At 46.3% G+C, this 27,972-nt stretch overlaps 1 protein-coding gene across 1 annotated transcript in view; it reads left to right on the top strand.

The window, feature by feature from the left end:
* METTL16 (methyltransferase 16, RNA N6-adenosine) overlaps positions 1–27,278 on the top strand; it is a 99,723-nt gene extending 72,445 nt beyond the window's left edge. Inside the window, exons 8-10 of the mRNA XM_055258429.2 lie at positions 1,889–1,978; positions 19,857–20,030; positions 20,160–27,278. Of these exons, the coding sequence (XP_055114404.1) occupies positions 1,889–1,978; positions 19,857–20,030; positions 20,160–20,783 (888 nt within the window). The 3' untranslated portion in view covers positions 20,784–27,278. The remainder of the gene's footprint in view (positions 1–1,888; positions 1,979–19,856; positions 20,031–20,159) is intronic.
* The last annotated feature ends 694 nt before the right edge of the window (positions 27,279–27,972 follow it).

Here is a 27,972-nt window from a genome sequence, read left to right as displayed (position 1 = left end):
GGTGTCTCTGTGTTGCCCAGACTAGGTCAAACTCCTGTACTCAAGTAATCCTTATGTTTTATAAAGATAGGGTCTCGCTGTGTTGCCCAAGCTGGGCTCAAACTACTGGCCTTAAGCGATCCTCCCACCTTGGCCTCCCAAAGTGCTGGGATTACAGGCGTGACCCACGCACCTGACCTATATCTACTCTGATGGTAGTTTTGAGTATAGAATTTTTTAGTACTCTAAAACTCTAAATATGTTTTTTGTTTTGTTTTCTAAGTTCTATATTTTTAGGGCTAAAATATATTTTTTATAGATTATTAAAACAAGGCCTTTTTTGACAATTATAGAGAAAGGTGGAGAAAAACAGGATGAGTAGAATGTCAGAGAGAAACCAGAAATCAAAAAACCTGGTATCTACCACTGACCTCACGTCAAACTCCTTTTTATTTTTAATTTTTTTTTATTTTTATTTTTTACCATGCCTCCAAGACAAGTTCAACTCCTTTATAGATCCAGAAACTCAAGCTACATAGGTTTAAGGGCTTGTTGTAGGCCATGCAGTTAGCTCTGGGGGAACAGCACCGGAACACAGTCTCGGTCCCATATGCTTCCCACTAGGATGACATTCCACAAGAGCAGAGCCCTGTGCTCCTGTTTCAGAAGGCAGGTCGCAAATAAGTACTCCCAGGCCGGGCAAAGTGGCTCATGTCTATAATCACAGCACTTTAGGAGGCTGAGGAGGGCAGATGGCTTGAGCCCAGGAATTCAAGACCAGCCTGGGCAACACAGCGAAATCTCATCTCTACAAAAAAATACAAAAAGTTAGCAAAGTGTGGTGGCGCGTGCCTGTAGTCCCCACTACCCAGGAGGCTGAGGTGGGAGGATCCACTGAGCCCGGAAAGTCGAAGTTGCAGCAAGCTAAGATCACGCCACTGCACTACAGTCTGGACGACAGAGCGAGACCCTGTCTCCCAAAAAAATTTTCTTTTAAATAAAATGAATACTCCCCCCGCCACTTCCACTTTCCTCCCAGTTTCTGGGGTTTGGTGTGAGTCAGAGGACTTCTCAGCGAAAGGGTCAGATGCAAGGCAGTGGGAGGAGCAGAGTTTCTGGTATCTGGTTTCTCTCTGACATTCCTCCTTTTTTCCTCACAATACCATTTCTTGGGTAAATTGTGAGAGCTACAAACTAGTTCCTTTACCTTTCCTAAAACCTGATTGATAAAACAGATTACCTACCTGTTAGTCTAGCCAGACTTTGGTTGACTTTCTTTCTAAAAAAGAAAACAAAAAATCACTTGAGGCTGGGTGTGGTGGCTCACGCCTGTAATCTCAGCACTTTGGGAGGCTGAGGTGGGGGGGATCGCCTGAGGTCAGGAGTTCGAGACCAGCCTGGCCAAGATGGTGAAACTCCATCTCTACTAAAAATACAAAAATTAGCTGGGCATGGTGGCGGGCACCTGTAATCCCAGCCACTCGGGAGGCTGAGGCAGGAGAATTGCTTGAATCTGGGAGGCGGAGGTTGCAGTGAGCCAAGACCACACACTGTATGCCAGCCTGGGTGACAGAGCAAGACTCTGTCTCAAAAAAACAAAAAACGAAAAAACTCACTTGAGTCATATGACAAATAATTCTCTAAAGAGCTGTGTTTTCAGTGTTTCATATATTTGAACCTTCAAGTCATATCTATAAATTCTCTTATGTTTTATGTGAGGAAAAAATATGGCTGTTGAGAGATGATTTATTCATTCATTATTAGGCAGCTATCTATAACTGTTGTTTGATAATATTGTTTGTTAACTGATTAAAAAGAAGGATCAACATAATATAGCATGACGCAGCAGCCGGAAACATATTGGTAGAATGATTTCAGTTTGATGAGCTGCCGTCTTTGTTGGTTTCAGGTTCCTAAAGTCACCTACACTGAATTCTGTCAAGGTCGGACAATGAGATGGGCCTTAGCTTGGAGTTTTTATGATGATGTCACAGTACCAGTAAGTACAGACCTTGCTCAGCTTCACCACCTGCCAGCACGTGGTGGGTTTTGGTCCGTCATAAGTGAACTGAATTGGTAGCGTCCTGTTTAACTGAAGTTTGTCCCAAATGCTTATGTCAAAATGGAAAGGGGTTGTAACCAAGACGCAGTCCTAGAAGGCTGGTCCTGGAGACCGTGGAGCCTTCCTCTGTGAGTCTGTACAACACAGTGATTTTTGCTCAGCAGACAGAAATGTATCTTTTAGGAATTAAAAATTTGGCTGGGCATGGTGGCTTATGCCTGTAATCCCAGCACTTTGGGAGGCTGAGCTGGGCGGATAACTTGAGGCCAGGAGTTTGAGACCTGCCTGGCCAGCATGGTGAAACTGCATCTCTGCTAAAAATACAAAAATTAGCTGGGCGTGGTGGCACACCTGTAATCCCAGCTACTAGGGAGGCTGAGGCATGAGAATTGCTTGAACCCAGGAGACAGAGGTTGCAGTGAGCTGAGATTGTGCCACTGCACTCCAGCCTGGGCCACAGAGCAAGACTCTGTCTCAAAAATCTTAAAAATTAAATAAATAAAATTTTTTTTAAAAAACATAAATTCAGGTAACATAACCTGTAGAAACATTTTGCAGGTATAATTACGCTGGTGGACATTCCTCAAGAATTGAAAGTGAGGTCTCTTTCTTTTCCTTACCACTGCCGCTTTCCTAGAATAGCTGCCTCCTGGGGCTCCTGGAGAACGTAGAAGTTGACTTTTTGGATTGCAGGCTTTTGATGTGTAACACTTGGGGATCATTCTAATGAAGGGTTCTATCTTGGCTTTCAGATTAGCACTAGAATATTAACCATTTTTGAAGCTGGGTGATAGATCATTATCTCTTTCTATTTTGTGTATGCTAGAACATTTTCTGGAATAAAAAGTTTAAAGAAATGATTTGTGGCCAGGCCTGGTGGCTCACACCTGTGATCTCAACCCTTTGGGAGGCTGAGGCAGGCAGATCACTTGAACTCAGGAGTTCGAAGCCAGCCTAGGCAACATGGTGAAACCCCGTCTCTACAAAAAATACAAAAATTTTTGTATTTTGATGGCACGTGCCTATAGTCCTAGCTGCTGGGGAGGCTGAGGTGGGAGGATCACTTGAGCTTGGCAGGCAGAGGCTGCAGTGAGCCCTGATCGTGTCACTGCACTTTCTGCATTTCAGCCTGGGGCAACAGAGTGAGATCCTGTCTCAAAGATTTGTTCACAGTTGTCTCTTTGTCCTCAGTGCTGCTATAGGTAAAGGAAAACCACCTCTGAGCTGGCCAGACTGAATGATTTTCCGGGCAGTGCTGAGAGGCAGTGACAGAATAGCATCTCTTGCTTCTCACAGTTCCCTCCCAGGTGTGGTTGGCTTCTTGTTGCCTAGAGATTCCCAGCTGAAGTGTCTGCACACACTGCCCAGCACGTGCTGTTCCTTTCTTAGTATGTGCGGGGACCTGACACATGCTGCTTGGCGTCTCTCCTCAGCCCCTACAGCGGGCTTGTTCTGGGTGCTGTTCTTCCAAGCTCTTGGCTCCTCTTGGTCTGTAAAGTCATCTCACATGTTGCTGTGTGTGTGAGTCTCTTTTCCTGCTCTTGTAGGGTAGATGAGACACAAGGGAACAATTTGCAGATACTACCATGTTTCTGAAAACAGGAGCTGAAATTCGAGGTTGAGCCCGTCCTTCTACTCTGCAGCTAGAAGTGCTGCCGGGTTCAAGTACACTCCCCAGTGCCATTTGAGTGGCCCTTCCCATGAAGCTTAGACTCCTGGACAGTGCAGTAAGGTATCTAGAGGTTTGTGTTTGAAATAATCTCTGGTTAAAAAGATGCCTCTCCTTTTTTGACACCCCTCACCACCCCGAAGGATTATCCTTCCTGTCATTTTCTAGAATACCAGGGCCCTCACACCACATGGTTAAAATCGTTAGTAATGCTCTGAGTTATCCCCGTGGAGACACTAACAGCTGCAGCAAAGTGGAACTGCACCTGTTTTCAAGTGCTTTCTGCTTCACCCGCCTCCCACATGTGTCGGCGCTGCAGGTGGAAGAGCGGATAACTCGCCCTGGCACTCCACACCAGCTCCGAGACCGAGTCCTCCTGGCCCTCCTGGCCCTCCTGCGTGAGTAGCCTTGTCAGGTCCGTGTAGTAAAGGACACTGCTTCTGTGTTAACAAAACCAGCTTATTTTGAAAAGGAACCCCCTAAGCTTCCCTCTCCTCCTCTCCTCTGTTTCGGGGCATCCTTCAGCCCCGTTCATAGTTCTCAACCATCAGAGAATGCTGAGGGCCCCAGATTCACCCCCTGCCAGAGTCTTCCTCCCTCCCCACCACTACCCCAGCCCCAGGCCGCTAATAATGCACTCCCAAGTGTTCCATTAGACGCACTTCAGCCGTACAGGAAAAAACGGCAATTCCTGATTTGTAGTAACCCAGCAACAGTTTCTTAGCGCTGCTGCCCTTGATCAGCAACTGCTTTCCCCAGGGGGTCGTCCCAGGGTGCTCACGAGGTTTTTATTTGGCCGTCCCCTTGGTTCTCTTCCCTCTTCCTAGACCTCTCCCCACCCTCATCTTTTGAAAAGCCCATCTGACTTTCCCCCTCTTGCTCCTGTTAGGGGTGAGGAAGGAGGAGGATGCTGCTTTAGACAAGGAATAGAGCTAGTTAAGCAGAAACATTGACCTATTTCCCCACCCCCACTCCCGCCATTTTAGGGTAAATGTGCAAGTTACTATGGCAACTTCTGTTTTCACTTATCTCAGGCCTACTGACTCGTTTCTGTTGGTGCTGAATGCTGAAAAATTCTAATTCACTGGTGATTCAAGTGCCCACACTCAGCCCATTCCTGTTGTCTGGATTTATTTTAGCAACAAAAAGACAGGTCCTAATGTTGATAGAATTTTGTTCCGTAATTTCAACTAATGAGGAATATAAGGAAGCATGTTCTACAGACTGTTCTCTGCAGAATTCTAACAAGCCACTTACCTCTTTGTTCCAGCTTTCCTCTAATTGCCCAAGGCATTATTTTAGCTTTGTTTTGGTTTGCTTTAAGGAAATCTGACGTTTGTTAAGAGAAAAAGGGGAAAGGGTAGCCCTAGTGAGGTGTTCACTCTTGGTGTGAGCACTGCTCAGAAACTCTGGGCTTCTAAAGGATCCCCTGCATTGAAGACATTACCTTTAAGCCTGGGATGTGGCTGTCTAGGGAGTAAGAACTAGAGGGCTTTTTGGAGAGCAGATGGAGGAGAGGTGTCAAATTAATTAGGCAACTTTGTGCGTGTTGGAGCTGGGTATCCTGACAGTGCCCAGCTCCCTTCTCCTTAGGTTTTCAGTCGTGTCCACATAGCTGAGGGATGCTGTGTAGGTGCCCCAGGATGGGGCAGACATCAGGCTGGTACTTGAGGCCTCCCTCTCATTTTAAAGAGCTCATCTGCTTTTATCAATGTTATGTGTTGATTTATTTGTTGAAATAAATCCTGCTGTTAAGAAATGGTTTGGGCGGCCGTGGTGGCTGACGCCTGTAATCCCAGCACTTTGGGAGACCAAGGTGGTGGATCACCTGAAGTCAGGAGTTTAAGACCAGCCTGGCCAACATGATGAAACCCCATCTCTACTAAAAATACAAAAGTTAGCTGGGTGTGGTGGCGCACACCTGTAATTCCAGCTACTGGGGAGACTGAGGCAGGAGAATCACTTGAACCTGCAAGGCGGAGGTTACAGTGGGCAGAGGTTACAGTGAGCCGAGGTCACGCCACTGCCCACCAGCCTGGGTGACAGAGTGAGACTCGCTCTCAAAAAGAAGAAAGAAATAGTTTGAAAACCAGTACTGTACGAGGCTGTGCATTATGCTACAGAATTGATGTGATGGCCAGGGGCTGAGCTCTTGAGCAAAACCAAAGCTTAGGACCCTCTTCTTAGTTACTTTTCTTCTTAAGTGTGGTCTTCATTGTGACGATAAACAAATCAGACATTGTTTTCTGTTACTCACAATGATCAGTTTTATAGGAAAGAAAAACACGTGGAGCTGTTGATGCAGATTTGCAGCAGATTTGCATATAAGTAAGTGCTGCCGTGAATGGTAGGGGCAAGAGTGGCCAGGAGTTGAGAAAAGGAAATGGCTCAGGCTGGGGCTAGTCAAGGACTGCTTTATGGAGGAGGAGTCGCCGGCGTCTGACTCGTAGGTAGGTGGGTGGTGTTCCCAACGTTTGTTGAATGTTTAAAGGAATGGTGTAGGACTTGCATTAAAGAGCAACATCGTGCACAGGAACCGGTAGATTTAGTAGATTTGAAGCACTGGATATAATATTTGTTGTTGTTTGAATACTTCACATACATTATAGTCTCATTTTATTTCCACCTGACAGCAATCGAGTGAAGTAGATGGTATTACTGTCCGTCTACTGGAGGCTCCAAAAAGTCAGGTTAGGGCCCAGATGAGTCTGATTTCACAGCCTGAGCACCTAATGTCACTCTGACACTCTGCCCGCCATGGCCCTATGTTGTTCCTGGCCTGGCCAGAACCTGCTCATGTTGGCCCTCACATCTTGCTTATGGACCATCCTAGCAGCTTCTCATCTGCGAGTGACTTGGATTCATCCTGCGGTCAGCATCCTGCTCACCCACTCCTGAGTGGCCGCCTACCACCTGCGGGAGGAAGCACAGCTCCTCGTTTGGCTCCTTGGGACTCCCGGATCTGTCCTGACTTTCCATCCTAATCACTCCCAGTTGTCCTGACTGTACCGTCTCCACAGCCTTCCCATGGTGCCAAAGTCAGAGCTGACTTTGTACAGCCTTTGCTTATACCCCGTTCTGATCCTTCCCTCTGACGTCCTCCACTGCAACCCAGCCCAATTCCAACTTACTTGCGTAAAGTTCCCGTAAGCATTCAGCCCACAGAACCTGGACATCTCTCCCTTCCTCGGGACTTAACTGCATTGATCTCTTTCAGTTATCTGTACTCTGCATAAACTTCCTTGTGACATACTTGACATTGGTGTTTTGTTTAACTGAAGTACTGTGGATAACACCAAAACCTTCTTGCATAGATGTGGAAAAGGCTTTTTGTGAGCTGGTCCCTGTCTGGCTTTACATAGAACGGGCTACTTAACTTTGCTAAACTTCAGTTTCCTCATCTGTAAAATGAGGAATGATCATAGTATCTACCACATAGGGTTGTTCTGAGGATTAAGTGTACTTAACTTAGTGCCTGGTATGTAGCAATGCTCAGTAAAATGTATTGTATTGTCATTTCCCACCATTTCTTCCCCGCTGCCCCTGTATTTGATGCTCCAGTAATGTTGAGCTACAGCTCTAATCCCTCCGCCTGGAGAGTCCCTCCTGTGACCGTTAACCCATTTATGCCGGAAGTTGCAAGTTTTTTTTGTGATAACTCAGACCTTGGCGATGACCTTGAGCGGTCGGATATAAATAATTCCACCAAGCTTAATTTTTTTTTTATTTTGAGACTGGGTCTCACTCTGTTGCCAGGGCTGGAGTGTAGTGGCGCACTCATGGCACACTGCAACTTCGACCTCCCAGGCTCATGTGATCCTCCCCTGTCAGCCTCCCTAATAGCTGCGCCTACAGGCATGTGCCACCATGCCTGGCTAATTTTTGTATTATTTTATAGAGACAGGGTCTCCCTAGGTTGCCCAGGTTGGTCTTGAAGTCCTGGGCTCAAGTGATCCACCTGCCTCGGCCTCCCACAGTGCTGGAATTACAGGCATGAGCCACTGCACCCAGCCTAAAATGCAAACTAATTTAATATTGAGTCACATTTAGGCCGGGTGCAGCGGCTCACGCCTGTAATCCCAGCACTTAGGGAAGCCGAGGCGGGCGGATCACAAGGTCAGGAGATCGAGACCATCCTGGCTAACACGGTGAAACCCCGTCTCTACTAAAAATACAAAAAAATAGCTGGGCGTGGTGGTGGGCGCCTATAGTCCCAGCTACTCGAGAGGCTGAGGCAGGAGAATGGTGTGAACCCAGGAGACGGAGTGTGCAGTGAGCCAGAATCGTGCCACTGCCCTCCAGCCTGGGCGACAGAGCAAGACTCCATCTCAAAAAAAAAAAGAAAAAGAAATATTGAGTCACATTGACCTTCTGAGAAGATACCTGGTATTTATTACTTGCTCCGTTGTTATTTCTACAAAGTATGGCAAATAATAAGGTTATTTTTAAACATTTAATTTTAAACCATCTGTTCCCCAAAATGCAGATTGCAGACTTCCCAATTCACAGGCATTTTGTTTTATTTATGTATTTATTTTTGAGTCAAAAGATACCTAAAAGGATGTTAAATCTCATTAGTTATTAGAGAACTGCAAATTAAAAACATAATGGCATACTGGATAGACCATCTAGTGTTGGCAAGGATGCAGAGCAATTGCCGATCCTCTCAACGCGGCTGGGTGTCAACTGGTAACATTCAGGAGAACATATCTTTAGGAAGATTTACAAGAGTTGAGCTTGCTCATACCCTGTGACCCAGCAATTCCACTCCTAAGTTTACATCCAACAGAAATGTGTATCCACACATATCACAACCATTGTACAAGAATGTTCACAGCAACATTATTCATAATAGCCCTAAACTAGAAGCAGCTGAAATGTCTCTAAATAGTAGAAAGGGTAAATAAGTTGTAATGTGTTCAGAAGATGGAAACTACACAGTAATTCTGTTCCAGTGAATGAACGTGCCTTCACAACAATATGAATGAATCCCACACACATGATTGACATGAAAAGGCTGGGCGCAGCAGCTCACACCTGTAATCCTAGCATTTTGGGAGGCAGAAGCAGGTGGATCACCTGAGGTCAGGATTTTGAGACTAGCCTGGCCAACATAGTGAAACCCTGTCTCTACTAAACATACAAAAATTGGCTGGGCATGGTGGCACATTCCTGTAATCCCAGCTAGTCGGGAAGCTGAGGCAGGAGAATTGCTTGAACCCAGGAGGCGGAGGTTGCAGTGAGCCGAGATCACGCCACTGCACGCCAGCCTGGGCGACAAGAGGGAGACTCCATCTCAAAAATAATAATAATTATTATTATTATTTAATAATTTACATGAAAGAAGTCAGATTCTGAAGACTGCAAACAGGTATAACCCATGGTGATAGAAATTGGGATACTGAGAGAGGGGTTGGTAATGGCGAATGAGCATGAGAGGGAATTGGGGCTCCTGGTAAATAAATTCTTAAGACTTAACGTTTATAGGCCGGGTGCGGTGGCTCACGCCTGTAATCCCAACACTTTGGGAGGCCGAGACGGGCGGATCACGAGGTCAGGAGATTGAGACCATCTTGGCTAACATGGTGAAATCCCGTTTCTACTAAAAATACAAAAAATTAGCCGGGCGTGTTGGCGGGCACCTTTAGTCCCAGCTACTCAGGAGGCTGAGGCAGAAGAATGGCGCGAACCCAGGAGGCGGAGTTTGCAGTGAGCTGAGATCGCGCCACTGCACTCCAACCTGGGGGACACAGCGAGACTCTGTCTCAAAAAAAAAAAAAAAAAGACTTAACGTTTATAACAGATATGCTTTTCTGTATGTATATTTCAATTTTTAAAAAAAATTCTAAAAATATATCTAGCCCGGGTGCGGTGGCTCATGCCTGTAATCCCAGTACTTTAGGAGGCCAAGGCCGGCGGATCACGAGGTCAGGAGATCAAGAACATCCTGGCTAACACGGTGAAACCCCGTCTCTACTAAAAAAATATAAAAAATTAGCCGGGCGTGGTGGCGGGGCCTTGTAGTCCCAGCACTCAGGAGGCTGAGGCAGGAGAATGGCATGAACCCATGAAGCAGAGCTTGCAGTGAGCTGAGATCGAGCCACTGCCCTCTAGCCTAGGCGTTAGAGCAAGACTCCGTCTCAAAAAAAAAAAAAAAAAAAAAAAAAATTCTAAAAATATATCTGAATAGAACAGAATTAAGGCAACTGAAACTGTCTAAAGTCGATAATTCAACTTTAAATACAGATAGAAGCATATTGTTAGGTACAGCAGCGCTGTCTCTACGAAAAAAAAAAAATAGCCAGGTCAGGCGCGGCGGCTCACGCTTGTAATCCCAGCACTTTGGGAGGCCGAGGTGGGCGGATCACAAGGTCAGGAGATCGAGACAACGGTGTAACCCCGTCTCTACTAAAAATACAAAAAATTAGCCGGGCGTGGTGGTGGGCGCCTGTAGCCCCAGCTACTCGGAGAGGCTGAGGCAGGAGAATGGCATGAACCCGGGAGGCGGAGCTTGCAGTGAGCCGAGATCGCGCCACTGCATTCCAGCCTGGGCGACAGAGTGAGACTCCGCCTCAAAGAAAAAAAAAATATCCAGGAGTGGTGGTATGTGCCTTTTGTCCCAGCTACTTGGGAGGCTGAGATGAGAAGATCGCTTGAGCCCAATAGTTTGAGTCTGCAGTGAGCTATGATTGCACGACTGCACTCCAGCCTGGGTGACAGAGCAAGACTTTGTCTTAAAAAGAAAAAAGTGGGGAAGTGGGCAGATGGCTCATGCCTATAATCCCAGCACTTTGGGAGGCCGAGGCAGGTGGATCAGCTGAGGTTAGGAGTTTGAGACTAGCCTGGCCAACATGGCAAAACCCATGAAAAAAATTAGCCAGGCATAGTGGCGGGCGCCTGTAATCCCAGCTACTCAGGAGGCTGAGACAGGAGAATCACTTGAACCCGGTAGGCAGAGGTTGCTGTGAGCCGAGATCGCGCCACTGCACTCCAGCCTCCGCGACAGAGCGAGACTCCGCCTCAGAAAAAAGGAAGAAGGGGGGGGGGAAGGGGAGGGGGAGGAGGAGGAGCTTGATCAATACAGGGTTGATTTTTGTTTTTTTTGCTTGGGGAGGGGGGAGCAAGAATACTTTGCAGGTGGTATGTGGTATATACTACCGTCTGGAGGCACATGTTAGATTGTGTCTTCGTGATGTGAGCAGTCACTGATGATCATTGCCTAGATCCATTAATTCATTTAGAGTTGCAAATAATGATATTCCAATTCTATTTGTCCCTTCATTTATTAGCTGAGGTACTTCTATGAAAGGAAACTTCTCCTTATTAGTTATTAGTAACTTTGAAGTACAGTTCATCAGGTAAAGCAGGATAAATGTTTGATTCTTGGCCGAGCACAGTGGCTCATGCCTGTAATCCCAGCACTTTGGGAGGCTGAGGCGGGTGGATCGCCTGAGGTCAGGAGTTCGAGACCATCCTGGCCAACACAGAGAAACCCCATCTCAGGGGCCGGGCGCGGTGGCTCACGCTTGTAATCCCAGCACTTTGGGAGGCCGAGGCGGGCGGATCACAAGGTCAGGAGATCGAGACCACGGTGAAACCCCGTCTCTACTAAAAATACAAGAAAAATTAGCCGGGTGTGGTGGCGGGCGCCTGTAGTCCCAGCTACTCGGAGAGGCTGAGGCAGGAGAATGGCGTGAACCCGGGAGGCGGAGCTTGCAGTGAGCCGAGATTGCGCCACTGCACTCCAGCCTGGGCGACAGAGCGAGACTCCGTCTCAAAAAAAAAAAAAAAAAAAAGAAACCCCATCTCTATTAAAAATACAAATTTAGCCAGGTGTGATGGTACACATCTGTAGTCCCAGCTACTTGGGAGGCTGAGGCAGGAGAATCGCTTGAACCCAGGAGGCGGAGGTTGCAGTGAGCCAAGATCGTACCGCTACACTCCACCTGGGTGAGACTACATCTCCAAAAAAAAAAAAAGTTTCATTCTTTTGCTTTATCAGTTTTAAAAATAATGAGTTGGCTGGGCGCAGGGGCTCATGCCTATAATCCCAGCACTTTGGGAGGCCAAGGCAGGTGGATCACCTGAGGTCGGGAGTTCGAGACCAGCCTGACCAACATGGAGAAACCCCGTCTCTACTAAAAATACAAAATTAGCTGGGCGTGGTGGCGCATGCCTGTAGTCCCAGCTACTTGGGAGGCCGAGGCGGGAGAAACGCTTGAACCCAGAAGGCAGAGGTTGTGATGAGCTGAGATTGCGCCACTGTACTCCAGCCTGGGCAACAAGAGCAAAACTCTGTCTCAAAAAATAAATAAATTAAATAAATAAAAATAAATAAATAAAAACAATGAGTTGGTGGTTCCCTAGCATCTTCCAAAAGTGACCAAAGAGGGTGGTTTGGTTTTCCTTTGTAGTGTCTTATGAACTCATGGATGACTTTTTTTTTTCTTTTTATTAAATAGAGATGAGGTCTTACTCTGTTGCCCATGCTGATCTCAAACTCCTGGGCTCAAGTGATCCTCCTGCTTCTGCCTCCCAAAGTGCTGAGATTACAGGTGTGAGCCACTGTGCCCCACTGGATTACAACTTTTTTTATTTATTTTTCAATTCATTACACTTAGTATCTTTACTGAGGCACAGTTAACCGTCTTTGGCCATGGGGAATTTATTCAGCTTGGCTCGTGAGTCTTTTTTATCATATCCACTGTAGTCTTTGATGGCTTCCTTGCTTTCTGGTATCACAGGTTGTTCTAGGCTCATATTTTTTCCTCTCTCAGATCTGGAATCAACCATTTCTCCCAGGAGACCTGGTTTATTTTGCTGGGAAGTCGTATTGAAAAGTTCATCTGGGCACTAGGGATGGTACCAGGTTAGTCATTGTTTCTAGAAGCTTTTGCAGCAGAGCTAGGAATTACTATTACTATTCTTAAGATAGTAAATACTATTACTATTCTTAAGATAGTAAATACTATTACTATTCTTAAGATAAAATATGTTGCAAGTTCTTATTGATTCCTTTCCTTTCTTTTCCTTTCTTCCTCTCCCCTCCCCTTCCTTTCCCATCCTTCTCCTTCCCTCTTCCACTTCCTCCTTCCCTCCCTCCCTTCCTTCCTTCCTTCTTTGCCACCCCACCCAGCTAATTTTTTTTTTTTTATTGGGTAAAGATGGAGTTTTGCCATGTTGCCCAAGCTGGTCTCAAACTCTTGGGCTCAAGTGATCCTCCTGCCTCGACCTCCCCAAGTGCTGGGATTGCAGGTGTGAGCCACTGTACCCAGCATATACTTGCTGATACTTTATTCAGTTTCACATCTGCAGGTTTTTACTTAATTTCATGAATTGTCCATCTATATCTGCCATTCAAAAATCTTGTGACTGCAGTGGTGCACACCTGTAATCCTAGCTACTCAGGAGGCTGAGGCGGGGGGATCACTTGAGCTCAGGTGTTTGAGGCCAGCCTGGGCAACACAGAAGACCTTATCTCTTAAAAAAAAGAAAAAAAATCCCTTGCCAAAAAATCCAGTCCTCAGCCAACATATTACTCATTAATTTTATCTCACAATATGCCCCAAGAGTCTCAAAACTAACATTACCATCAACAAAGTGATTTCTGAAAATAGCTGTTTTTTACTCTTACATTTCTTTTTTGTCCTTGGAGACTCTCATGATGGATTTCAAAGTCATTTGGAACGTTTCCATTCTGAATTTTCTGCATGGAGTCAGGACAGAGGTTCGTTTGTTTCATCTTACTTCAGATTTTTAGGGAGTGCCTTTTTTGTTGTTAATTTTGTTTTGTAATAAAATATATTTCTAATTTCTCTACCTGTGAAATGAAAAAAAATCAAATCTCAAAAGAATAGTCAGAAGTCTAACTTCTTTCTTCTATCTCATTCACCCTAATCCTTTACTTCCTCATGGGTTACTATTTAAACAATTTTATAATTTATCATTCCTTTATTTGTATTTATATTTTCGAGCCAGGGTCTTGCTCTGTTGCCCAGGCTGGAGTGCTGTGGCACAATGTCAGCTCACTGCAGGCCCTGCCTCCTGGGTTCAAGCTATTCTCCTGCTTCAGTCTTCTGAGCAGCTGGGATTACAGGTGCATGCCTCCATGCCCGGCTCTTTTTTTTTTTTTTTTTTTTTTGTATTTTTAGTAGAGATGGGGTTTCACCATGTTGGCCAGGCTGGTCTTGAACTACTGACCTCAAGTGATCTGCCTGCCTTGGCCTCCCAAAGTGCTGGGATTGCAGGCGTGAGCCACCGTGCCCAACCCATTTTTTCAAACTCAAGGAAATACACATATGTATTTATAATCATTCCTTCTTAAATAGGTAGCATTCTGCAATAAGTTTTCTTCCCCTTGCTATTTTTACTTTTTTTTTTTTTTTTTTTTTTTTTGAGATGGAGTCTTGCTCTGTCACCCAGGTTGGAGTGCAGTGGCACAGTCTTGGCTCACTGCAACCTCCAACTCCCTGGTTCAAGCAATTCTTTTGCCTCAGCCTCCTGAGTAGCTGGGATTATAGACATGTGCCACCATGCCCAACTAATTTTTGTATTTTTAGTAGAGACGGGGTTTCACTATGTTGGCCAGGCTGGTCTTGATCTCCTGACCTTGTGATCTACCCGCTGTAGCCTCCCAAAGTGCTGGGATTACAGGCGTGAGCCACGGCACCCGGCTGCTGTTTTTACTTTTTACTGTTTTTACATAATCCTGGGGATGATTTCAGGACATTTTAAACAACGACCTGTCAGATTAAGATGAAAGAAATGGGCTGGGTGTGGTGATGTGCACCTGTAGTTGCAGCTACTTGGGAGGCGGAAGTGAGAGAATCACCTGTGCACAGGAGTTCAAGGCCAGCCTGGGCAACATTGTAACTCCCTATCTCTTTTAAAAAACAGACGGCCACTGCACTGGGGTGTCCCTCTCTGTCCTGTCCCCTTTCCTCTTGAGGTTTTTCTAGAAGCTGCTTTGCCAAAACAAAGAGGTTGTGGCTTTGTGCGCATCAGATTTCTCTGTAGAATGGCTCTTCTCTTCCTGCAAATACTAGAGAGAATTTAATGATTTCATTCAGCCTGTGGCTTTTTTTTTTTTTTTTTTTTTTTTTGCCTTAGCTATAGTTAGCAGAGACATGACATGCTACACTGGTCTGTGTCAAGCTACACCACATGTGAAAGTTTCTTGGCTGATGACATCATTGAGATCTAGAAATTAAAGTGAAGATTCAAATTTGTACCAGCCTGGGTGACATGGCAGAACCCCATCTCTACAAAAAATACAAAAATTAGCTAGGCACGGTGGCACACACCTGTAGTCCCAGCTACTCAGAAGACTGAGGTGGGAGGATCACTTGAGCCTAGGAGGTTGAGGCTACACTGAGCCATAATTGCACCACTGCACTCCAGCCTGGGCGACAGAGCATGAACCCCTCTCAAAAAAAAAAAAAAGACGAGAAAAGAAATTTGGAGACCACCCTGCTACGTAGCATATTTTAAAATTTAAGAACTGGCTTTTGGTTTGTTTTTTTGTTTGTTTGTTTTTGCCTGATTGATGGCTTCTGGGATCTAATGTGTTTTTAACGCTTGCAGTTCCTCTCATTGATGATCATTCCTTGACTGCTTGGAATTCAAAAGATATAAAACCTGTGTTCTCTATGGACCTACGACTCCTCACCAGGCTTCTCTCACACTGTAATTCCAGCAGTGCATCTTCAAATCCAAAATCAGCCGTAAATTCACCTAGTTGTTTGCATTAAACTGGATTAGCCATTGTAAATGATTGGTTTTGGGGTAGACTGTAAAATGTTGCATTATTTATGTACGCCTTGCCTGCTAAACTAGATTATGACAGTTTGAGTGTAGCACTCTTCATTTAAAATATTTGTGTTTTGCAATTATAAGGATATTAGCAAAATAAGATCATTTCAATTGGGGGAAAACTGACAGCTTCTATGTACTAGTGTTTGCAGCAAAATGTAAAAATTGCCTACAATCAGAGACCTGTGGTGTTGAATTTAACTATTAATTTCTTAGAACTTGATCCTATATTTTACTGTGACCCTGCCCACTAGGAATTTTCATGATAAATAAGAGGGGGACTGAACAACTGCTGTGAGCCATACTTAAGTTAATCTTTCATCATTTAAAAGCCTTGCTTGAGAACTCCTGGAGTATGAATTATCTGTCTTTTTTTTTTTTTTTTTTTTTTTGAGACGGAGTCTCGCTCTGTCACCGAGGCTGGAGTGCAGTGGTGCGATCTCTGCTCGCTGCAAGCCCCACCTCCTGGGTTCACGCCATTCTTCCACCTCAGCCTCCTGAGTAGCTGGGACTACAGGCGTGTGCCGCCACGCCCAGCTAATTTTTTTGTATTTTTAGTAGAGATGGGGTTTCACCACGTTGGCCAGGATGGTCTCGATCACCTGACGTGTGATCCGCCCACCTCGGCCTCCCAAAGTGCTGGGATTACAGGCGTGAGCCACTGCGCCCGGCCTGTCTGTCTCTTAATGTCTAGTTTCTATAGGAGAGCAAAGCCAGATTGAAGACAGTCCTGAGATGATGTGTGTGCATGTGCATAGTAGAGCAGTTCATTAGAAATCTTCCGAATGCAGCTGGCACGGTGGCTCAGGCCTGGAGTCCGAACACTTTGGGAGGCTGAGGCAGTTGGAGGGCTTGAACCTACGAGTTCCAGAGCAGCCTGGGCAATCAGTATAGCAAGACCCCTCTCTATTTAAAAAATAAAAATAAAAGGAAAATTTTAAAAAAAGAAATCTTCAGAAATATCAAGTTTGTTGACTGACCATTATATATGGGAAAGTTGGGTCAGGATGCAGGTGAAGGAGCCATATTTGAGAGAGGGAAGTTTTCATTTTAGTCCTAAGATAACTGGGTAATAAGTTGTCGATTTTGTGATTTCTGACTTCCTCAGAACTCTGAAAGTATCCCTGATAGAGTTCTTGACAGGTTGGTAAAGATGTATTTTCTTCTTTTCATCTCTAGAAATGATGAAGCCCGTCCTTATTTTGGAGAAAGAGTGTCGCAGGTCAGCTTTAGCGTAATGAGAAACAGCAATATCCTTACTTTACTGGTCAGAATTTGTGAGCAAAATGATTCCTCTTGTGAGAAGAGATGGGAAGTGCTGCCCTTTTAGCCACGCTTGTAGATGACCTTTGCTGTGCAGGGTGGGCTGTTGGGGAGGGCCAGGTTGCAGTAAGCTCTCCATGGTCATGGGCTTTGATGTTGGGACGGGGAATGGGGAGTCTGATTCTTGACCCCCATCATCCTCCCACACACCAGCTTAATACGCTTCTTCCCCAGCTTAATACTCTTATTGTAAGCTCCTTACTGCAAAGCGTTAGCCTCTCAGTAGACTAGAAATTATGTTTCTCATGCAGGATGATTGAGTAATAACAATATGACTGTCTTAATGTCAATATGATTTTGTCTCATCTTGTCTGAAACATAATTGAACAAGTTCAGGTTCAGACAGGTCTTAAGAGTCCACTATTTCTCAAGAGCAGGTTCTTCAAACACACACACACACACACACACACACACACACACACACACACCCTTTGTTTTTTTATCCTTTCTTAACAGTTTCCTAGTATAGAATAAAGTGGCTAGGTTTTTGTGTATGTATGCAGTGTGAGGCCGCTGGTTAGTTCTTGTTAGAGGACCTCCCCCAGTAATCAGAACCTGTGGTGTCTGCGTGTGTGCGTGTGAGCTGTCAGTGTTGCCAGGTACAACCGGAATGATCAGTAGCAGTCATCAGATTCCTTTTAGCAGAAAAAGATCTTCAAACCTGACTTGGTGTTTTTTCTTTTTTATCCTTTTTGTTGTTGTTGTTTTTGAGACACAGTCTCCTTCTGTCTCCAGGCTGGAGTGCAGTGGCACAATCTCATCTCACTGCAACCTCCACCTCCTGGGTTCAAGTGATTCTCCTGCCTCAGCCTCCCGAGTAGCTGGAATTACAGGCGCCTGCCACTACACCTGGCTAATTTTTGTGTTTTTACTAGAGATGGGGTTTCACCATGTTGGCCAGGCTGGTCTCAAACTCCTGAGCTCAATTCATCTGGCCGCCTCGGCCTCCCAAAGTGCTGAGATTACAGGCATAAGCCACCACACCCAGCCTAAAGTTTTTACTTTAAAGAAAGAAATTTTCAGGCTGGGCACGGTGGCTCACACTTGTAATCCCAGCACTTTGGGAGGCCGAGGTGGGTAGATCATGAGGTCAAGAGATTGAGACCATCCTGGCCAACATGGTGAAACCCTGTCTCTACTAAAAATACAAAAATTGGCTGGGCTTGGTGGCGTAGTCCCAGGTACTCGAGATGGCGCCACCGCACTCCAGTGACAGAGTGAGACTCCATCTCAAAAATAAATAAATAAATAAATTTTCAATACAGTGGTGGCATTGTTTTATTTTTATTTTTATTTTTTTTCTGAGACGGAGTTTCACTCTTGTTGCCCAGGCCCAGACTGGAGTGCAGTGGCATAATCTCGGCTCACTGCAATCTTTGGCTCCTGGGTTCAAGCAATTCTTCTGCCTCAGCCTCCCGAGTAGCTGGGATTATAGGTGCATGCCCCCATGCCCAGCTAATTTTTGTATTTTTAGTAGAGACGGGGTTTCACCATGTGGGCCAGGGTGGTCTTGAACTCCTGACCTCAAGTGATCTGCCTGCCTTGGCCTCCCAAAGTGCTAGGATTACAAGCATGAGCCACCGCGCCTGGCCAGTGCCACTGGTTTTTAAAGTGGAACTTGAGTCCCTCTAGTGGGTAGGGTATAATTCACCTTCCCAGCTTGAGATAGAATGGAAGATGCCAGTCATGATTTTCTTGGAACCAGTTTTCAAATCCAGTCTTCTCATCAGCGCCGGTGTCACCCTCCCCAGCTAAAAGGCAGTGCTTGGCTCGCCGCTGGCTTGGTCCCAACATCAGCCACAATTCAGGAGTCCTCCTCCTCTGCCCATGTGATCTTAGTGGCCCTGATCCTTCCTTGCATGTAATCTCACGGCTGTGGTTCACCAGCTGCTTTATCTCAAGCCTCAGCAAATATAAACTCAAACTACAACTTGATGATGTTTATGCCATGCAGTTCTTTCTAGCAAAGAACACAGTGCCCCCAGGGTCCTTGAGTTGTCATGAAATAAATAATTGTGCAGGTCTGCTTTGGGTACCACGGGTACATGAAGGACGTTTAGCAGTTGGAGGAGTTACATCCCGATAGCCAGAACAAAGGCAGTGTGGTGCGGCTGGAAAGAACGTGGGTTTGGCATTCAGTCCTAACTGCAGTTACTGTGTGACCTTGAGCTGTGTGACATAGCCTTTCTGTGTCTTCGTTTTCCCTTTTGTAAAATAGGGAGATGCCTAAACTATCTGGTGGGGCTCTTACTTTTTTTTTTGAGACGGAGTCTTGCTCTGTCGCCCAGGCTGGAGTGCAGTGGCGCAATCTCGGCTCACTGCAAGCTCCGCCTCCCGGGTTCACGCCATTCTCCTGCCTCAGCCTCCTGAGTAGCTGGGACTACAGGCGCCCGCCACCACGCCCGGCTAATTTTTGTATTTTTAGTACAGACAGGGTTTCACCGTGGTCTTGATCTCCTGACCTCGTGATCCGCCCGCCTCGGCCTCCCAAAGTGCTGGGATTACAAGCGTGAGCCACCGTGCCCGGCCTACTTTTTTAATTAAAAAAAATTTTTTTTTCTTAAGAGACGGTCTCACCCTGTTTCCTGGACTAGATTGCGGTAGTGCAATCAGAGCTCACTGCAGCCTGGAAGTCTTGGGCTCAAATGATCCTCCCTCCTCTGCTTTCAGAGTAGCCGGGACCACAGACGTACACCATTGTGGCTGACTAGTTTTAAACATTTTTTTAGAGATGGAGGTCTTACTATGTTCCCCGGGCTGATCTCAAACTCCTGGGCTCAAGTGATCCTCCTGCGATGGCCCCCCAGAGTGCTGGGATTATAGGCGTGAATGACTGCACCTTGCAGGGTTGTTTTAAGTGCTGGAAATAACACACACAAAACCCTTTGTGTTTTCAGTGCTCTATGATTGGTAGCAGAAATTGTGGAAATTTTCTCTGAGTTCATTACAATGCATGAGGTTTAATTATTCGGATAACTTTCTCCTCTTTTCCATGCTTCCTTTTTCTTGCAGTCACCACCAAGTAAGCGAAGAAAATTAGAGAAACCACGGAAACCCATTACATTTGTGGTGCTGGCGTCTGTGATGAAGGAACTGTCCCTCAAAGCATCACCTCTGGGCTCGGAGACGGTGGAAGGCATAGTCGTCGTCACGACATGGATTGAAAAAATTCTCACTGATTTGAAGGTACCTGCTTAACCATATTGACGAAGTACTCGCAATGATCCTTCTCTCTTTTTTCTTTTTTTTTTTATTGAGAGTTTGGAGAGAGGGGAAAAGTGATTTCCCATAAAATTCTGTTTTTCCTCCAAACAGGTCCAGCATAAACGAGTTCCCTGTGGAAAAGAGGAAGTTAGCCTTTTCCTAACAGCCATAGAAAACTCCTGGATTCATTTAAGGAGAAAGAAAAGGGAGCGAGTGAGACAACTGAGAGAAGTTCCCCGAGCTCCCGAGGACGTCATTCAGGCCTTGGAAGAGAAAAAGGCCACCCCCAAAGAGTCTGGCAATAGCCAAGAATTGGCCAGGGGCCCCCAGGAGAAGCCCCCCTGTGGGCCTGCTCTGCAGGAAGGCGAGCCTGCCACTGTGGAGGGCCCGTGCCCGAGCCAGGAGTCCCTGTCCCAGGAGGAAAACCCGGAACCCATGGAGGATGAAAGGAGTGAGGAAAAGGGAGGGGTGGAGGTTTTGGAAAGTTGTCAAGGCTCTAGCAACGGAGCACAGGACCAAGAGGCTTCTGAGCAGTTCAGCAGCCCAGTGGCTGAAAGGGGGAAACGCCTCCCAGGAGTGGCCGGACAGTACCTGTTTAAGTGTTTGATAAACGTTAAGAAGGAGGTGGACGATGCCTTAGTTGAGATGCACTGGGTTGAGGGCCAGAACAGGGATCTGATGAACCAGCTTTGTACCTACATACGTAACCAAATTTTCAGGCTTGTTGCCAGTTAACTAGAAAGTTCTCGCACCGTTGGAAATGTGTTTATAGTAACTTGCTTTGGAGTGGCCTGTGGGGTGGCAAGAGGAATCCTAGCAGCGGCCCGTTAGTAGCACGATGTGGAATTATCTTCGAAAACAAAAACCTATGAATCTGTCCCCCACCTCCCCCCACCTCCTTCCCGCTTTTGGAGTTACAGGGAGTTGTAGTGCGGCCGTTTACAAGGAGGAATTGTGGTCATCAGTAACAACAAAAAGCCCTCAGTAAACTCCCGAGGGATTGCAAGTTGGCTCAAGCTGGCCCCCTCAGCTTTGGACTGCCTCTGCAAGGCCAAAAGGGTTGTTTGTGGAGTCTGGGCTGGGCAGCACTGCCTAGAATATCATGCTCTCTCTGTCACCCAAGGGTGTTTCTTGAGGAGGGGGAGCTCTCTGCCTCCAGTTGGAGGTCCTGTTCCAGTTGGAGGTACCCTCTTCTAGGTCACTCTTCAAGATGGGGCCTACCTTGCATCAGTCCCACAAAGGGAGCCGTATGGTGGGGGGTGGGGAATCGGGGAGAGAAACCTTAGTAATGCTGGGAAGGAGGAGCAGAGTCTGGGGACCACCCGGTAAATGGCACATTCCTGACACATGGCTGTTTTGATGTTGCTTATTTCAGGAGCAGAATTAGGTAGGCAAAACTCCCAGGCGTGACTGAGGCACACAGAAGGCACCCATACTCCCACCTCCAGCCTGTTGACAGTACCATTTTGTAGCAGTTTTACTACTGTATGATTTTTGTTCGGACATTTGAAGTAGAGCCTGTTTTGTTTTTAATATAAGAATATTCACAAATTAAAAACCCGCGGTCCTATTTGAATCCTGGGGTTAGCTGATGACAGAAATGAGAAATGGAACAAAATAGTATGTGCTGTAGGTAGCTTAAGAAAGTCTCAGATATTTTGTTGCTGATCAAATACTGTTTTTTTGTGGCTTCACTTGTAATCCCCCCTGTACTTAACCTACTCACATTGGAGAGTTCTGAGGCCGGGGTAACCATGTCCTTAAAACACGTTTCTAATTGGAATGCCAGGGTTCAGTAGCAATCCCCCCAGAAAAGGGGTGACCTTCTGCTGTGCTTGACTTTAACAGCTTGATGTTGCATCAGCAGCTGAGGGTTCTATTTAGACTAAAATCTTTGCCAGAGCTTCTTGCCATCTGCTAAGAAGACTGAGTAGTTAAGCCAGCCTTCTGAGAGGTGGCTGTTGGTGAGGACAGGAAGCTGGTGACCTTGGCATATCTTGGCAGCACTTGGATCGGGCCCTCGGCAGAGACACAGGAAGTGGAACTACTGTGCTTTAATTTGGCTGTGGAGCTGGAGCTAGAGAAGACAGCATACTGGCCAGTGGCTTTTTGATTGATTGATTGTTATGAGATGGAGTTTCACTCTTGTTGTCTAGGCTGGAGTGTAGTGGCGCAATCTCAGCTCACTGCAACCCCCGCCTCCCGGGTTCAAGCAATTCTCCTGCCTCAGCCTCCTGAGTAGCTGGAATTACAGGCACGTGCCACCATGCCTGGCTAATTCTGTTTTTGGTAGAGATGGGATTTCACCATGTTGGCCAGGCTAATCTTGAACTCATGATCTCAGGTGATCTGCCCACCTTGGCCTCCCAAAGTGCTGGGATTACAGCCGTGAGCCACCACTCCCAGCCTCTGACCAGTGTTCTTAACCTGGTCCGTGGACCTCCAGAGAGTCCATATACCTCCTAGAGTTACTTCTAAAAGCTCTGTGAGCGTGTGTGTGTGTTTTTCCTGGAGAGAGGGTTCCCAAAACCCTCAGACATAGACAAAGTGGTCAATAACCCACTAAGGATTAAGAATCATTATTCTAGTCCAAGCATTCACGTGTCAGGCTGCAAAAAACAATACCCAGGGTCACACAGAGCCAAGACTCAATTCAGGACCGTGGATTCCGCTGGTCTAGAAATTTTCTACTGTGCTAGCCCACACCATCCCACTATCCTTACCTCGAGTGAATATCACATTTGAGTCATTTGCTGGACCCAAACGTAGTTTCCTTGGTATAATTTTAGGATAATTGTTTAAGTGGCAACTATTCATTCAGTAAGTAGTAAGTACTTATTGTTTGCTTGTTTCATTATGAAAGAGTGGCACATGCTCATTAAAGATTTGGAAAAATGAAAGTCAAAACAACAAAATCACCCCAGTCCCAACCTTCTGTGACATAACCACTTTTGGTATTGGCGCATTGCTTTCCAGTCTCTCTGTAGACAGGGTGTGTGAGTGTGTGGGTTTAACTGGTGGTACTCATGCTGCATATTCAGTTTTATATTCCGGTCCTTTTTTCATTTAACATCTTACAAGTATTTTTCCGTGTTCTAACACTAATGTATTGACTTACACTCCTTGCCTGTTCAAAATGTCTTTCAGGCACAGCACTGGCCTTTAAGTCTGTGTCTTAGGGATTTCCAGAGAATGCTCTGTGTATTGAGGCACAGAAGGTGTTTCTGTGTCTTAGTGTGTTTCTGTCCCTAGGTTTAAGGCTTCCTGTCATGGAGGAGATTTCATAGATGTTAAGCTAATGACCTTAGAGTTTTAAAAAATCCATGACAGTGGCTGGGCGCAGTGGCTCATGCCTGTAATCCCAGCACTGTGAGGCTGAGGTGGGCACATCACATGAGGTCAGGAGTTTGAGACCAGCCTGGCCAACATGGTGAAACCCCATCTCTACTCAAAATACAAAAATGAGCCAGGCATGATAGCGCGCACCTGTAATTCCAGCTACTCGGGAGGCTGAGGCAGGAGACTCATTTGAACCTGGGAGGCAGAGGTTGCAGTGAGCCGAGAACGCCACTGTACTACAGCCTGGGCGACAGAATGAGACTGTCTCCAAAAAAAAAAAAAAGAACAGAACCCGTGAGCAGGCCAGCTTTCAGTCTGGAGCCGAGTGCCTTCTGTGCATTTAGATGTTTCCATTTCCTTCCCTGAGAAGATTTTCTTAGGCTGCCTAGTGAGAGAACATTGAAAATATTTTTAAAGGACATCTAAACATTGTTTTGGTCATGCATATGCTTTATAATTGTGTGTTGTTTCACAGCATATACCTTTGGCACAGGTGGGCAAGTTTTTCTTTGAAGAAATAGGTTATTGACTCATGTCATAATCTTGAGTGTTACTCTCCTGAAGTGTCCAGAGATCACATTCATGTTGTTGGGTTGGTATGAAATTAAATCTTTGTGGTGTGATCCTAAATTCTCTTCTGGTCCCTAGAATCGGCTTCTGGTCTCCTGATAACTGAAGTGGAGACAGAAGCTGACAGAAGCTGAGCCTGTTTTCCAGGCAAACTAAAGCTGCTTTTGTGCTTCGGAATCTGCTTTGCCTCCGTCAGCCTGGTTCCTTCCCCACACATGCTGGCCGCACTGTCCCCACTCCAGACCTCTGCTGCGTGTCCTGGCAGGGCCGCGGCTCTGCAGTGGCCTTTCAACTCATCCTAAGCTTCGTGTAGATTAGTATATATTTTTTTATAAAACATAAAGCCTTTCCTCTCGATGGAAATCAAAGCTTACCATGTGAGCACTCGAACTTCTAAGTTCTGACAGGAATAACAAAACTGCAAGGAGTGGAAAAGATGGAAAAGCCTGGGGGAAATCCGAGGCCTTTTGAAAGAAGGGAGCTGATGACTTCATGACCAGCTCCTGGAGCCCCGCCTTTCTGCTGAAGCCGCGGCATTTCCCGCCGTGGCCACACGAGGGCACCCTTGGCCCTTTTATCAAAGCGCCTTCACTTCCCCGTGGGAATGGAGACGATTCTGTCCATGGTGTTTGCTTGAAATACCCAGTTGCTACCTAGATTTGTATTTTTATGTAAACAAATACATTTTCACAGAAATAAGATTTGAAAAATAAAAGTAGAAAGAGAAAAAAACACTAGCCATGGTCTCTTTACCTGGTATAATCTCTTTCGACCTTTTAATGTTTTTTTAATGGTCCCAGCTGACTATTTTTTCTATTCTTTCCAGCTGTCCTACCCTAGAATATATCCAGGGCCAGTCCTTTGGATCAAGTTTTTCTTGATATCTAGTTAATGAAGATACTGGAGAGGAAATGCTGAGTGATCTTCAAACAGTAGTTTTCCAAAAGCCTTATGTTCCAGGAGTAATACCAAGATCTCCAAGAAAGCAGCTGGGTTCAGAAGGCAGGGCGCGGTGGTTCATGCCTGTAATCCCAGCACTTTGGGAGGCAGAGGCGGGTGGATCACAAGGTCCAGAGTTCAAGACCAGCCTGACCAACATGGTGAAACCCCATTTCTACTAAGAATACAAAAATGAGCTGGGCGTGGTGGTGTATGCTTGTAATCCCAGCTACTCAGGAGGCTGAGGCAGGAGAATCGCTTGAACCCGGGAGGCGGAGGTTGCAGTGAGCCAAGATTGTGCAACTGTACTCCAGCCTGGGCAACAGAGTGAGACTCAGTCTCAAAAAAAAAAAAAAAGCAGCTGGGTTCAGTGTTCTTTTGTTGACCCTTGTTTGGGGTTGCTCTGGTTGGCTGGCTAACATGCATGTTGTGTGTTGCTTATATCAGAAGTTGAGGGTTCTGTGTGGGGTAGATGCTGTCGGTTAGCCAGGCCTTGCTTCTCACAAGGGGCGTTTCTGGGGAGAACATGGATCTTACTAACCCTGGGGTCTGTGTGGGCTCAAGGAGGATCCCATCTCCCCTTATGTTTGTGGTACAGGATCAGATGTGGCCACCAGCAGTTGTGCACCTTAGGGTGAGGAGGGTCCAGGTAGGAAAAGTCAGTCAAGAGCCCTCTGGAGGCCGGGCGCGGTGGCTCACGCTTGTAATCCCAGCACTTTGGGAGGCCGAGGCGGGCGGATCACGAGGTCAGGAGATCGAGACCACAGTGAAACCCCGTCTCTACTAAAAATACAAAAAGTTAGCCGGGCGTGGTGGCAGGCGCCTGTAGTCCCAGCTACTCGGAGAGGCTGAGGCAGGAGAATGGCGTGAACCCAGGAGGCGGAGCTTGCAGTGAGCCGAAATTGCGCCACTGCACTCCAGCCTGGGCGACAGAGCGAGACTCCGTCCCAAAAAAAAAAAAAGAGCCCTCTGGAAGAAGGAGCATTTCAAAGGTGCAGCAGGTTTATGGCGATAGAGGGGGTTCCCTCAGGAAAGGGTCATGGCCTTTTTAGGGAAGTTGGTGCACAGGAGACTTGGTTTGCTGAATAGGCACTAACCTCAGTAAAACCCAGAAGAGGCTGAATAGAATGAATTGGCTCCTGCCTCCTGCAGGCAGCACTGATGTGTTGAACCTCTCTAGTAATTCCGAGTACACAGCTCTCGGTGTGAGTGCCAGCGCAGTATTAGAGGCCCGTAAGGCGCCCGCCCCACTGATGATGGGTGTCACACGTGCCCCGGCGTTCCTGCTCTGCTCTGTGACATTCACATCCTCTGCTGTGACTCAGCCAAATGACTAAAACAGCGGTTGATGTTTTAAATTGCTGGTTGGAGCAGCTAATGCTGCCTGGTGGAGGAGGCTGTGCTTTGTACTCCAGGGACTATGTTGTGACTACGGAACGCCCTTGCCCCTCGAGGTGCCCTTTGAGGTGTAGCCTGTCTGCCAGTCTCAATCCAAGCAGAAGCGTGGGTTTCCTTAGGGAAGAGGAAGATTATGGGTGCTTCCCTCACAGGGGAACTGAAAGGAGAAGGGGTAGAGGAAAAGTACAGCCGGACTTGGCAGAACTGGCTCACGAACGGTGCTCTGAGAGGGCCAGGCAGGTGTAAACCCAAGACCCTTTTCCACCCACCCCAGGGGAGCGAGAGGCAGGAAAGAGCAAGACTTCGACGTTCAGACCTGGGTTCCCGTCCAGGTCCATTCCTTGCACGGATTAAGTCCGTTTACTAAGCCTTGTCTTCCTTATGCCACAGATGAGGAATTCTCACTTCACAGAGTTAGAGCAGTGCTTAAGTGTGAGAAGGACTGAGATCTCAGCAGAGGGTGGAAACACTTGCTCCTCTTCTGATTCTTTGAATTTTCAATTTCCATTCAGAAAACCTTCTACCAGTAGACTCAGATGAAAAGGCTGAGACCTCACGTGTATGCCTGCAGGTGTAAAGTACCACTGTTGACAAAGAGCAAAACCCATACTTGATGTGATGGAGGGAGGACCGGGGGCCAACATTGATGGTCCACCCTCCACACACACTGTCTCATTTAGGAACCCCGTCAGCCTGTGTGATGTGCCTGCGTGGTGGCTGAAGGAAATGGAAGCTCAGAGAGTGTCAGTGACTTGCTGTAAGGTTATCTACGGAGCTCAGTCATAGAAATGGGATTTGAACTCAGGTCCAAGAAGCCAAGACTGGGATCTTGTGCCACAACTCAAAAGTCTATGGCAAGTGCTGCACTTCATGTGGAAATGTACTTCCAGGCTCGTCTGACCCACCTCTAGGGATGGAGACTGCAGTGATACGACACGGGGAAGGAAAAAAGCATCTTTCACCTTCAGAGTTTAGCCCTTTAAGGTAATATTATTTTCCAGCCTATGATGAATGAGTGACATGTAGTCAGTGGGATTACTTAGAATTCTTCATTTATGCTACCAAATCTTCACGGAACTTTGTATTTGGCAGTAGTGCAGATAATTAAGTAGTTAGTGAAAGCGCAAAATAAAATATCTAGTGAAAGCAGATGTTGGGGCCAGACGCAGTGGCTCACGCCTGTAATCCAAGCACTTTGGGAGGCCGAGGCGGGTGGATCACCTGAGGTCAGGAGTTTGAGACCAGCCTGGCCAACATGGTGAAACCCCGTCTCTACTAAAAATACAAAAAATTAGCCGGGCATGGTGGTGGACACCTGTAATCCCAGCTACTTGGGACGCTGAGTCAGGAGAATCGCTTGAACCCGGGTGGCGGAGGTTGCAGTGAGCCAAGATCATGCCACTGCACTCCAGCCTGGGGGACAGAACGAGAAAAAAAAATTATGCTATCAAATCTTCACAGAACTTTGTATTTGGCAGTAGTGCAGGTAATTATGTAGTTAGTGAAAGCGCAAAATAAAATGTCTAGTTAAAGTACATGTTGGACCAGAATCAATAGGAAATAACTGATTATTAGGTAAGTTATTCTTTGGCAATACATAATTGTATAATGAAAGAGAGGTTTAATTATTTTTTTTAAATATGGCAGCTCCAAATATTTCACTTACAAAACAACACAA

Source organism: Symphalangus syndactylus, chromosome 20 (genome assembly GCF_028878055.3).
Source record: "Symphalangus syndactylus isolate Jambi chromosome 20, NHGRI_mSymSyn1-v2.1_pri, whole genome shotgun sequence".
Taxonomy (NCBI): Eukaryota; Metazoa; Chordata; class Mammalia; order Primates; family Hylobatidae; genus Symphalangus; species Symphalangus syndactylus.
Note: the sequence above shows the minus strand (reverse complement) of the source record. Positions and strands in the feature narration are given on the sequence as shown.